The 12641-nt window shown below is 39.6% G+C and overlaps 1 protein-coding gene across 1 annotated transcript in view; it reads right to left on the bottom strand.

The window, feature by feature from the left end:
• The window catches only part of LOC134654481 (rho GTPase-activating protein 26), a 63951-nt gene that overhangs the window by 23492 nt on the left and 27818 nt on the right, over nt 1-12641 (bottom strand). The window contains exons 5-8 of the mRNA XM_063509923.1: nt 8252-8353; nt 5242-5457; nt 2915-2989; nt 577-679 (exon numbers count right to left, since the gene is read on the bottom strand). Coding sequence (XP_063365993.1) covers nt 577-679; nt 2915-2989; nt 5242-5457; nt 8252-8353 — 496 coding nt within the window. The remainder of the gene's footprint in view (nt 1-576; nt 680-2914; nt 2990-5241; nt 5458-8251; nt 8354-12641) is intronic.

Below are 12641 nucleotides of genomic sequence, written 5' to 3'. Positions count from 1 at the left end.
TGGGCACCTGCAAAACGAGAGGTTTTGCATGGGCGTTGCCGCGACCTTTCGGAGTACGCTTCATTCCACAGTTACTGATCAATCATATTATGTTTTTAGGGTTCCGTACCCAAAGGGTAAAAACGGGACCCTATTACTAAGACTCCGCTGTCCGTCCGTCCGTCCGTCCGTCTGTCACCAGGCTGTATCTCACGAACCGTGATAGCTAGACAGTTGAAATTTTCTCAGATGATGTATTTCTGTTGCCGCTATAACAACAAATACTAAAAACAGAATAAAATAAAGATTTAAGTGGGGCTCCCATACAACAAACGTGATTTTTGACCGAAGTTAAGCAACGTCGGGCGGGGTCAGTATTTGGATGGGTGACCGTTTTTTTGCTTGTTTTTTTTTGTTTGTTTTGCTCTATTTTTTGTTGATGGTGCGGAACCCTCCGTGCGCGAGTCCGACTCGCACTTGGCCAGTTTTTTTTTATCCGTTCCCGTCTTACTTTCTACCACCATGGCCACCAATTACTAGGGAACAAAAGCTGTAACTCCTGATAGGAGCCCCTGCTGCTGTCGTGGAGACACTCACTCTTCTCCATGAGGTAGAGGTACCCGGCGCGCGACACGCCGCCCCCCGCCCCCGCCGCCGCCTCCGCGGCCTCGCCCGGCTCCTCCGCTTCCACTTCTTTATTCTGCAAACACAAACGGAGATAAAACAAACCCTCAAACTCACTAAATACTACTTTTGAAAAAAGTGTTAGAGTCAATACTCAACATCAGCAACAGAGAAGTCGAGGGGCTCTATGTTGCTTCCTGTTCCGCCCTATGTGTATGTACCAAGGTGCTACAGATTTTAAATTAGCTTTCAGAAAGCTGCAGGATCCGCTCCTCATGTTTGCCATTGTTTTTTAGAACTAAAGCTCTGAATGGCCTCGTAAAAGTATGTAGCGGTGAATCACCGAAGACCTGATCGATACATGCATAGAATTGTGTGTCTATAAGATCTAAGTTGGAGGCCAAATCGAACCTAATATTTACATTAAAATAATATCTAAAGACGCAATTACACTTTGTAACAATATTTTTTTAGACCTCATAGGACATCTAGCGTTGGGCGATGGTAATCCTTGCATTGATCGTATTAACGTCGGTCCGAAAGCTAATTAGTTGCTGAAAATATCGACAGAGGGCGTGAGTAGCTCGCTGTCTGATTTTTCTTCAATAAAAGGTTTACTTTTATTAATTTACAAATATTAAAACACAATTAAATATTTTATAACTTTCTTCTTTCCTTTTTTGGAAATTATTTTTTTTATTGAAACGAGTTTCGGTCGCTGTATCTGCGTCGTACGCGCAACGAGACGCAGCGGTGGGAGTATCTGTGATTCGATCTGTCAGCTGTCATCGGCATTTCGGATGAGATGTTGTAGCGAGAGGATTCCGTTTTCTTCAAAGGCCAGTGTGCCACATTGTTTTTTAAATCGCGGCTTAAACCGCTTAATCGTAAGTATTTTTCTTGATCTACGTATCAAATTGTTCGAGACGTGTTCAGTGCTTATTGTTTTATTACTTATTTTCAGGGAGAATATTATGTTCTACTTACCATAACCTCTGAAGGCCCCATGCATAGACATGAAGGCACGGATTTACAAAGCCGGCTTCTTTTCTGCATTGGGTAAGTTGCTCAACCGTTCTTGCGAATTTTAACCCTCGTCGAGGATCGGCAAAGCCTCATACTTATTGTTTTTAAATTATTTCCAGGGCTTTCAAGAGGAGGTTTCGTTTACCCCTTCAGTTCCCTAGTTAGTCAAGGGCGTCGGCATGAGCGAGGTTGTGCTCCAGGCCGCGCTGAGCTGGTGCTGCCCTTGACCATTTAACTGGCATGGATGTTCGGAGGCGGCTGCTGTGGCACCGGGGTGGTTGAGCTCACCACCACGCGGCTACAGGGCCCAACTCTCGTGTTTTTTTTTAACCCGAGGTCAGAGTGTTCCCTATAATATATTTTATTAAGGCGCCCAATAATTTAATATTTTTACCTACAGTTACCAAGGTCTTCCAGCATCTTGAAACACAGACTCACCCCCTGTGCTCTAAATGTAATATATATAAGTTACGACTGAGCTAGCTATTATATAGTTATTACCTGCTTAAATTTCTAAGAAGAAAATTAAATGTACTTGTTATTCCAGATTATTTTATTTTATTTTATACCACTATAGGGCCCCCCGCTGAACCCGTAACAACTTCGTTGTTGGAAAATTGTAAAGAACACGTTAGTCGGTCGCATTCGGCGATCGACAGTTGCCAACGCTTATAAGGTGACCGAAGCAGTGTAAATACGACATCTATCCGCCTTATTAGGTCACCGACAGCGGCGACCGCAGATCATTTGATAAAGTAAAACCTCTATGCAAATGTACTCATGATATCGTTGGCATTGGCCACTTATATTTGAAGTTGTCACAAATAATATTTCCTGTATTATTAAGCAAACTAATAAACTAGCTTTCCTAAGCACAAGCTTTGACATCGCGACAGCTCTCAGAGATCTGATGGATGACTTTGTAGTTCAGCCGCCGCATTCGGCCACCGCATTAGGCGGACAGACTAGTGTAAAGACGACGTTCGTTGAACGAATCCATTCAAGAGTCATGCGGTCGCCGTAGTAGGCGGACAGACTAATGTGAAGACGACGTTTGTTGGCCTAAGTAGTTTAAAATGAATTCGGCGACCGCATTAGGTGAACGACGCAGTGTAATTGCCGCTTAAATTAAGTCGTTTAGTTATCATTCGTGCGTACATTTTCCTCATACTTGTCTGTACAAGTATTGGTGCGAGCGAGACGCACGGGCGAATCATCATTTAGATGTCAAAATGTAAGTTGGTTGACCTCTTGAATAAAACGATTTAAAACTATAATTACTCACCATTTGCCGGACCTCCATCATCTTCTTCATGAGCGACTCGGTCTGCTTGCTCGTCTCCTCGAAGTTGGTCCGCGTCTGCAACACGCACACCGTGACAACCCGCGTGAACACACAAGCGCATGCATGCACACACACGCATGCTCAATCAGTGTTCACTCACACAAACCCGAAACTGATAGAACTCGGCTAAATCAAATAAATAAAATAAGTTATAATATAATTTACTTCGCGTAAAAAAAAAACCAGATCCGGCGAATGCTAGCAGGTCATTAGCGAAAGAATCGCTAACTGGTTGTGTGCAGTACGCGAGCTGTTTGCGAATAGGGTGCAAGGGGTTTTTTTAAGACGAGACTTAGGTGAAACACGCGTCACATATTCCATAAAATACGAGTCTCGTGTTACTTGAAATAAATGATATTTATTTTTTTATTTTACTAAATTGTGTGAGAAAATAATGCGTTCATTATTATTATTTAGTTTTCACCATGTACTATGACTGCATAATTTATTTAGAAGGGAATTGCAAGTTCACTTACGAGTTTTATCATTGTAGGGCAAAAAAACGTGAGCGAGCAGTTAAGGAAGCCGGATGAGATCAGGTCAATCGCTGGATGTGAGGTTTAATGATGGCGTTAGGAATCAAAACAAAACACGTCAGAACACACTGTCAAAAAGGCACGATGTCTTGTTACTGGGATTATTAATTGAAAAAAAAAATACGAATGTGTTGGGAAGCTGTGGCACGCCAAACTCGGACACACGCAGACACTTCTGTACCTATTCTTAATCTGTCAGGAATCGGCGTTTCTTAGTATTCTTAACCTGTCGCGCCTTCAGTGGTCGTCTGTCACCTATGCGTTGCAAAAACTTAAACTTCTATTAGATACTTGAATAGCATTTGATTTGTTTGTTTATTTATTGATGTTATTAATTATTATGTTTATATAAAGGATATAATTATTAATTTATTTCAATAGTCAATGAAACTAAACGTTAAAATTAAAACTAAAATAAAACAAATCTTAAACAAAACTTATAAGTAAAAAATGCTCCCCAGGTCACCTTCATCATGCGATATGGTGCCCAGAAGGCTGGCAGCGTTACCTTTTTGGATGGCCAAATCTCTTATTGATAATGCTCAAAGCCCTGCAGAGCGCGCTCGCCTCCTAGCCGTTTCGGAGCCAGAGTCGGGGCTCTGGCTCCATGCGTTGCCATCCCCCAACATAGGCACCCTCCTTGAGAGAACGACCCTCACACTCGCTACCAGTCTGCGATTGGGGGTCAAAACCAATGAGCCCCACCGCTGCCGCTGTGGCTCCAATGTTGACGAGCTGGGCCACCACGGCTTGTCCTGCCAGAGAAGCGCGGGCCGCATCTCTCGCCACGCCTCCCTGAATGATGTCATCCGGAGGGCGCTTGCTTCCGTCAGCGTGCCGGCCATCCTTGAGCCGAACGGTATCGCACGCGACGACGGCAAGCGGCCCGACGGGATGACACTCATTCCTTGGAGGCTGGGGAGGACGCTTGTGTGGGACGCCACCTGCGTTGACACGCTCGCACCGTCCCACCTACAGGCGACCTCCGTCAAGGCGGGAGCTGCGGCTACAACCGCTGAACAGAACAAGCGGCGCAAATATGCTGTCCTCGGCGAGGGCTACATATTTGCGCCGTTTGGCGTAGAGACTCTGGGACCGTGGGGGCCTAGCGCAAAAAGCTTTTTTAAGGAAATGTCCCAGCGTCTCATTGACACCTCAGGTGACCGGAGGGCTGGCAGCTACCTCGGACAGAGGATAAGCCTGGCCATCCAAAAAGGTAACGCTGCCAGCCTTCTGGGCACCATATCGCATGATGAAGGTGACCTGGGGAGCATTTTTTACATTGTTTGTTTTGTATAAAAATATGGTTTTGTTACAGAGATTGTAACTTATGTCGTCGAAAATTAAAGTTTTTTTTTAATCATACTGATATTAGGTGAGGGTCAATCGGTCCTCGCTAGGAGTACGGGCGGCCGATTGCCTTTGAGTTATAAAGAATACTATTAATATCTACGAGTAAATATAGTGTGAGAAATCTTAAGTTGATGAAGTTGTTTTTAATTAAACATTTTTGTTCCTTTTTGTTGGGGAAGATAAGATTCGCCTCCCTATCAACCAGGGAAATAGAAAACTTTAAAACTAGGAGACGTCGCATGACATTATTTTGGAGTCAGAACTGATACTGAACAGAAATACAATGGGCGCCAATACTGGTCATGGTACTGATGGCCCAAGTCAGAGATTAACAAAACCTTTTGTAACCGAGCTACCCCCGCCCCGGTGAGCGCTCACCCGCTGGATCCGCAGCTGCAGGTCGCGCACCAGCGGCTCGGCGTCGTGGTGCACGTCGTGAGCCGTGTGGTGGAAGGTCCACCAGGAGAACACGAAGCCGAGCAGCGTCTCCACCAGCTCGAACTTCTCCCGCTCGCGGACGGCTTGCAGCTGGAACACGTACTCCAGCGAGGCTTGGCAGAAGTCGCGCTCCGCCATGTCCATCGCCGCGTCGGCCTGGCAACCATACGCCATTTGGAGTGGGTAAACATGTGGTGAGAAAAACTGAGAAAGGTATGTTGACACATTTGGATTTTACAAGCTTTTAGTTCACTTGCATTGTATTGTATGTACCTATGTATAACTATGTGTATTTGTACGGGTAAATTTGACCGAATTCCCGACTTCCGATGAAGCTGAAAATTTGCATACATATGTAAGTCGGGTAACGATGCAATATTATGGTACCATTTAGATGATCTGATGGTGGAGACGGGAGGTGGCCATAGAAAATCTGTGCTAAAACAACGAAACCTAATTGTGTTCGGGATTTTTAGAATTGTCTCGATGAGTATTAGTTGCCTGTGGAAAGAAAAGTACGGCCAGCGATAAAAGCTTGTACCAAAAATGATTTTTTTGCCAAAAACTTATTTTACATGAGTGTTCCATGTTGAAGATAATAATATTATTATTATCTCTCCACGGCCGATACGGCCCCGGCGACTGCTATCAACTCCATTGCTGTCGCTGGTGTGCTCGCAACCAATCTTGTTTGTATAAGTTCTATCTTCTTCCCGAAGATAAAAGGCTAAAAAAGAAACTAAATATATGTGGGATAACTCGGAGCACCAAGGGGAACACTTAACGAACGTTCTCCAAACAAATAGCTGAAATTGTAAATAAGCGTGTTTGTAAGTAAGCTTCACATAAGATGGGGTTCCAAATGCAAATGCGATCTCATACTGAAGCCCACTAAGAAAAAAATCCGACATTTAAATTATGGAGTTACGAGGGGTGTTCAAAATATTCTCGGTATGAGAATGAAAACAAACAAGTACGAAAAGTTTGATATTTTTATTTTACAATATACTCCCCCCCTATGTTCATACACTTAAAAGATCGATCAATTATTTTTTTTAATCCCTCGTAAAAATATTTTTTATCTTTCGTGTAAAAATGCTCCTCCACTGCCGCCTTCAATGCTTCATCGTCAGAAAATTTATTTCCACGCAGATCCTTTTTAAGATTGGGGAGCAAAAAGAAGTCGCTGGGGGCTAAGTCCGGACTATACGGTGGGTGAGTAACAGTTTTAAACCCACATTCAACAATAGCTGCCTTGGCAATATGAGCAGTATGGACGGGGGCGTTGTCATGCAGAAGCAGAATACCTTTGGTTAACTTTCCTCGCCTCTTTTCGTTAATTACATCCTTTAATTGACGTAGAATGTTAGCGTAGTACTGTCCTGTGATATTTACACCTTTTTCTTTATAATCGATTAGTAATACTCCTTCACAATCCCAAAATATCCTGGCCATGACCTTGCCAGCTGAAGGGATGACCTTGAACTTCTTAGGATGAGCTGAACCCTTAATGTGCCACTGCATGGACTCTTGTTTACTCTCTGGGTCATAATGATGAACCCAGGTTTCATCTCCAGTAACTATTCTTTGCAGCACCTCATCAGGATTTTCACCGCACAGGTCAATAAAATCGGAACAACAAGCTACACGCATGTCTTTTTGAAGCCGAGTCAGCATTCGCGGAACCTTTCTTGCACTTACTTTTGACATATTAAGATGGTCATGTATAATATCATATACGGTACCAATAGAGAGATTGGTTACTTGTGCTATAGATTTTACCTTCACTCGACCATCTTCCAATATAAGTTTTTCCACTTTATCAATATTTTCTTGTGAAGTAGCTACTACAGGCCGGCCAGGTCTAGGGTCATCTTCAATACTCTCCCTTCCGCGTTTAAACTCGCTTGACCACTTTTGAATGGTAGATAAAGAAGGAGCAGACCCACGGTAAACACAATCCATTTCCTCTTTTATGGTTTTTTGATTTTTACCCTGTTTTGTCAAGAATTTTATCACGCATCGATGTTCTAATTTAGTTAACATTGTCAATTCGCACATTATGTTCATGTTTGTTCAGCAATTGCAGAAAAACAAAAGACTATCTCGGTTCAAATTATACTTTTTTTTAATGTCAATGAATAAACCTTAGCGGCCAGTAACGAAAGAAATTTTAGAAGAGGTCGTAAGATATCAATACCGAGAATATTTTGAACGCCCCTCGTAGCATCCTAACGCTAAATTTAAAACGCAACACAATTTATAACGCAATATGAGTGTTTTATGACCTGAATAAAGTAGGCAAGAGAGGTCACCATCAAATAATAGTTTAAACGTGTAAAATCATCTCTTCAAAGTTTCTCCTAGCTGCCTAACTAAACAGACAGTATTTCTTCAAATCTATGATAACGAGCTTTTTATCTAAAGGTCATGGCATGTTTATTAGAGAATAGATTAACCGATAGCAGAGGCTGTAGTACTTTCCCGAGACCATGAATCGGTACACAACACTACAATGAATAACAATTATGAATTATCAGCAATGCACTACAGCTATCGGATGACACATCGTTGGAAGTTATAGCGCCTGTTTGTTTATTTATACGACTGATATGGCCGGTGCGGTGAAGCCCACAAATGCATCACTATTTATTTCTATTATCGTTTATTGGTGTTTTACTACCCCGCGAGGCGAGAAATAGAAACGTCTAGTCGGATATTATTAGTCTTGGAAACGTATATAGCATTCAACATATACGTAAGTACGTATATACGAGGGATATGGGATTGTTAGGAAAATTATGGATAGAACTTAAGAGTTGAAGTATTAGCAGTATCTGGTGGTAAGGCTGGTATGATGACGTGTGTGTGTGTGTGTGTGTGTGTGTGTGTGTGTGTGTGTGTGTGTGTGTGTGTGTGTGTGTGTGTGTGTGTGTGTGTGTGTACGAACCTCTTGGAAGACGTTATCCTGCTTCTTGGTGGAGAGCGAGAGCGTCCGCTCCTGGCTCTGGCAGAACTTGGCAGTCTTCTTGTCGAACTTCTTTTTGCCCTCCTGGAACAGCAACGTTATTACAGATTTATTTATATTCGAGGCTTTCGGGCGTTGACGATATAAAACAATATGGATCAGTATATAAGTATGCAAACATTTGATATTATATTCAAATGTTCAGGCGACCTTCAGGTACCTAATGCAATTAATGGGCTCTACACGCGACTTTCTGGCAACTCACTATAGACCGTAAATACTTGTAATACGTTCTAAGAATGTCTCGAAATTTCAATAGTAGTTGCCTAGTTGGTAGCTATTGAAATGCTTATTTTACGACACGCTACTGCGTGCCTGATAAATACGTCTCGCAAGTAAGCTTATATAGATTGACTTTTTTATTGAATTGCACGTTTAGATGTAGGTGCTTAGGTAATCAAACACGCCAGGTACTCAAATAGTAAGCACGGATTAAAAGGGATGACTTTCCATTTGTTTCTCGAAATAAATAACAGCTAGAGTTCGGGTAAAAACTGTAAAACGAACCAATTATATATACTTACTTAGGTTATAAATGTCAATACTATACCATTATTCAGCTTCTTCTTCCAAATGCGAACTGCTTAAATGTATCGGGGTGACCGATGATGCGAAAAGTATTCTATCAACGATTTTCATCTTGGCTAGGCCCCCTGGCAATTACGATCTAAGTAATACACGGAAAACCGTGACAAAAGTCACTTCTCATTCCAAAGGAGACACTCGTCATATGATTTTGATAGCGCGGGAGGCAATCGACAGTTGCCAACTGTGCAGATTATGACGATGTGATGCTTCTACACTGATAGAGTATAAATGACACATGTCACATGTGGCATCGTAAAAGACCGGGTGTTGTCTCCAAACATTGCAGAGGCCGGGAAAGGGCAATTCGTGAGTTTCGATTGGTACCGACATTTTTATTTTATTTTGCAGAGACCACGGCCTGAAGGAGTTAAGTGTCAACTTCTCAATAGCATCATAATAATAATAATAATAATAATTCATAATTTATTTATTGCTTTTATGGGTTTTACAAGATTTTATAGTATTTACATGTTCCAGCATAAACCCCGTTGGGGCACAGCAATATACATAAAGACTTAAAAACTAATACTTATAAAACTAGCACACACTAGCAATTAACATTAGTAAGACTTATAATTAAGATACTCCTTTATATTGTAAAATGAGTTTTCAACCAAGAACTTTTTTAGTTTTTTAAAGAATGTTGAATCTTTCTCTATATGTTTTAGTTCTAACGGTATGTTGTTATATACTGTAACTGCCATATGGTAAGGACCGGAATTCACTATTTTTAGATTTGTGAAAGTGCTAGCTAATTTGTTTCTTTTCCGCAGATTTTGATTCCTTGGAAAGTTATCTCTTGTTCGCTCAAATAAATGTTTTTGTTTTTTAACTAATTTACACAATTCAAAAATGTACAGTGAAGTTAACGTTAATATTTTCATTTTTTTGAAATAAGGGAGGCAACTCTCCATGTCATTTATATTTGCTAGTATTCTTATACACTTTTTTTGTAGCAAGAACAACGACTCTACGTTCGTGCTATTCCCCCATAAAATGATACCATACGATAACCAAGAATGGGCATAGGCATAATAGGCATTAGTTGCAGCTTTTAAGTCTGTACATTTCTTCAACATGGAGAGGGCATGTGTAAATTTGGATAATTTTATCGAGATTTTATCAACATGTGCCTTCCAATTTATGCAGGAGTCTATTTCGACACCTAGCAAAGAACATGACTCAACAACCGCCAATGATTCATTATTATAGCAAGGGTTCATATCAATTGCTGGCTTCTGATAAGGTTTTATCTGCATGATTTTAGTTTTAGAAATATTCAATTGGAGATTATGATCATTCAGCCAATCTAATATTAATTTAAAAGTACAATGTAGTTTATTGTTTAGGTCCTCAATATCGTTGCATTCTAATATTACGGAGATGTCGTCGGCGTATAGCACGGCCTTTGTACTTAAGATTTTAGACAAATCATTAATGTAAATTACGAATAGGATACAGCCCAAAACACTGCCCTGTGGGATGGAATTTTGTACATTCAGTTTCTCAGACCTAATTTTAATCATGCGTTTATTTTTATAATCATGGTGGTAAATTTCTACGTATTGTACTCTAATTTTCAAATAAGAGGAAAACCAATTGAGAGCTAATCCACGAACACCTATACCATAAAGCTTTTGTTTAAGAATTTCATGTGAAACTTTATCGTATGCTTTGCTCATATCCAACATCATGGCTATTGCATATTTCCGATTATTAATCACTCTGAGAACTTCGTTTATAAAGTCATAAAGAGCCGTTATAGTGGACCTTTTTTTTCTGAAACCATTTTGATTGTTATCATAAATTTCGAATTTCTCACAAAACGAATTTAAACGCTGTGCCATTGCCTGTTCAAATATTTTCGAAAAAATGGACAACAAAGATATTGGTCTATACTGCTGAGGATGATTTGCATTTTTTAGTTTAGGTATAGGTTTTATTATTGATATCTTTAATAAGTCTGGAAAGGTGCCCTCTCTAAAAGACTGGTTAATTAAATCTGATAGAGGTCCTGTTAATTCATTTTTACAGTATTTTACTAGGGTCGGGGGTATCTCATCGAAGCCAGAAGTAATTTTATTTTTAAGTTTAATAATTATTTTTTCAATTTCTCGCTCATTTGTTGGGTATAAATACATAGAGTTATTCAAAGGTGAAATTACCGGGCGACCTTTGGGTATGTTATTTTTTTGTATTTTTCCCACAGATATAAAGAAATCATTAAATATATTCGCTATTTCTCGGGGTTGGCTTATAATTTTGTCATTAATTTCCAATTTTATATTAGTTTCTTCTCTATGCACTACTTTGTTTGTACGTTCTTTAATAACTTGCCACATTGTTCGAGTTATATTTTTTGATGAGATTATTCTCTTTGTATACTGATTTTTTATTGATGCTTTTATTGATCTTTTTAATATTTTTTCATAGTTTTTATAATAGTCATGTAATACTTTACTTTCTGTCTGTGATATTAGTATTCTTAGCAAACGTTTATTTTTACACGATGTTTTTAATCCCTTTGTGAGCCAAGTCTTTTTGTTTTTGTTACCTACTTTTATTGTTTTTTTAGGTATGTAAGTGTTGAGGAGTGTCACTAAATGTCCGTGAAAAGCGTTAAAATTTTGATTTATATTTTGGTCTGGTTTGATGAGAGCACTCCAATCTGTCGTTTGTAGTTGGGCTCGAAATAGTTCATTACTTGTGTGATTAAAAATTCTTTTTTCTATGCGCATTGCCTGATTTTTAGTCTGATTTGCAGTTGTAAGAGTGACAGTAATTGCTTTATGGTCTGAAAGGCCAAAATCCTTAACACTATGAGAAAATAGGTCTTTGTCAAAGTTGGTGAACAATATATCTATACAGGTAGAGCTAGTATTGGTAACTCTAGTTGGTTCTTTAACAAACTGTACAAAATTATAGCAATTAAACAGTTCAATCATATGTTTACTTTGGCTTGAATTACTAAGAAAGTTTACATTCAAATCTCCACCAATTATAATATTTCTATTACAATATTTAATACAAATTATTTTTAATAGCTTTTCTAATTGTGCTGTTACCATATTCATTTCTCTACTACTATTTGGCCAATACAAAACTATTATCACCAAATTCATGGAAGGAATTTCTACTGCACAGATTTCAATGATACATTCTATTGACAATTCTTTTAAACTTTCACATTCTATATATTCTATACTTTTTTTTAGTAATATGCATACTCCACCCCCCTCATGTTTATTTCTACAAAACATGCTTCCAATAGTGTAACCTTCAAGAAGTAATAAGTCACTTTTTTGAACTGTAATCCAAGTTTCTGTTAGACATACTATAGAAAAGTCACATTCTTCTGTTAGCGCTTAGAAATCCGGCAGCTTGTTTTTTATACTTCGTATATTTTGGTATAAAATTGTAAAGTTTTTTCCTTTATTTAATGCCGTTGACGATAGGAAAGAACTGACATCGGTTAAATCTTCTTTGCAAACTTTTTGAGGTTTTATTGGGATTTCAGGAGGAAGTAGAGTTCCGAAAGGACTGGCGTTGAGTTACGTTGTCTGGGTTTACATCATTGGAGCTCGGAGAAGTGTGAGGGATGACTTGCCGGCTGGTCGATGGGTGATTAGAGACGATGTTTCCTTGTCCTCCTTGTTCCAGTGGTTGTGATTCGACTACCAAGCTAAACGACTTATTGTCATTGTCTGTTTTCGTATTCGATGGT

Source organism: Cydia amplana, chromosome 15 (genome assembly GCF_948474715.1).
Source record: "Cydia amplana chromosome 15, ilCydAmpl1.1, whole genome shotgun sequence".
Classification (NCBI taxonomy): Eukaryota; Metazoa; Arthropoda; class Insecta; order Lepidoptera; family Tortricidae; genus Cydia; species Cydia amplana.
The sequence above is the reverse complement of the archived record's forward strand: the minus strand, read 5'-3'. Positions and strand labels throughout refer to the sequence as shown.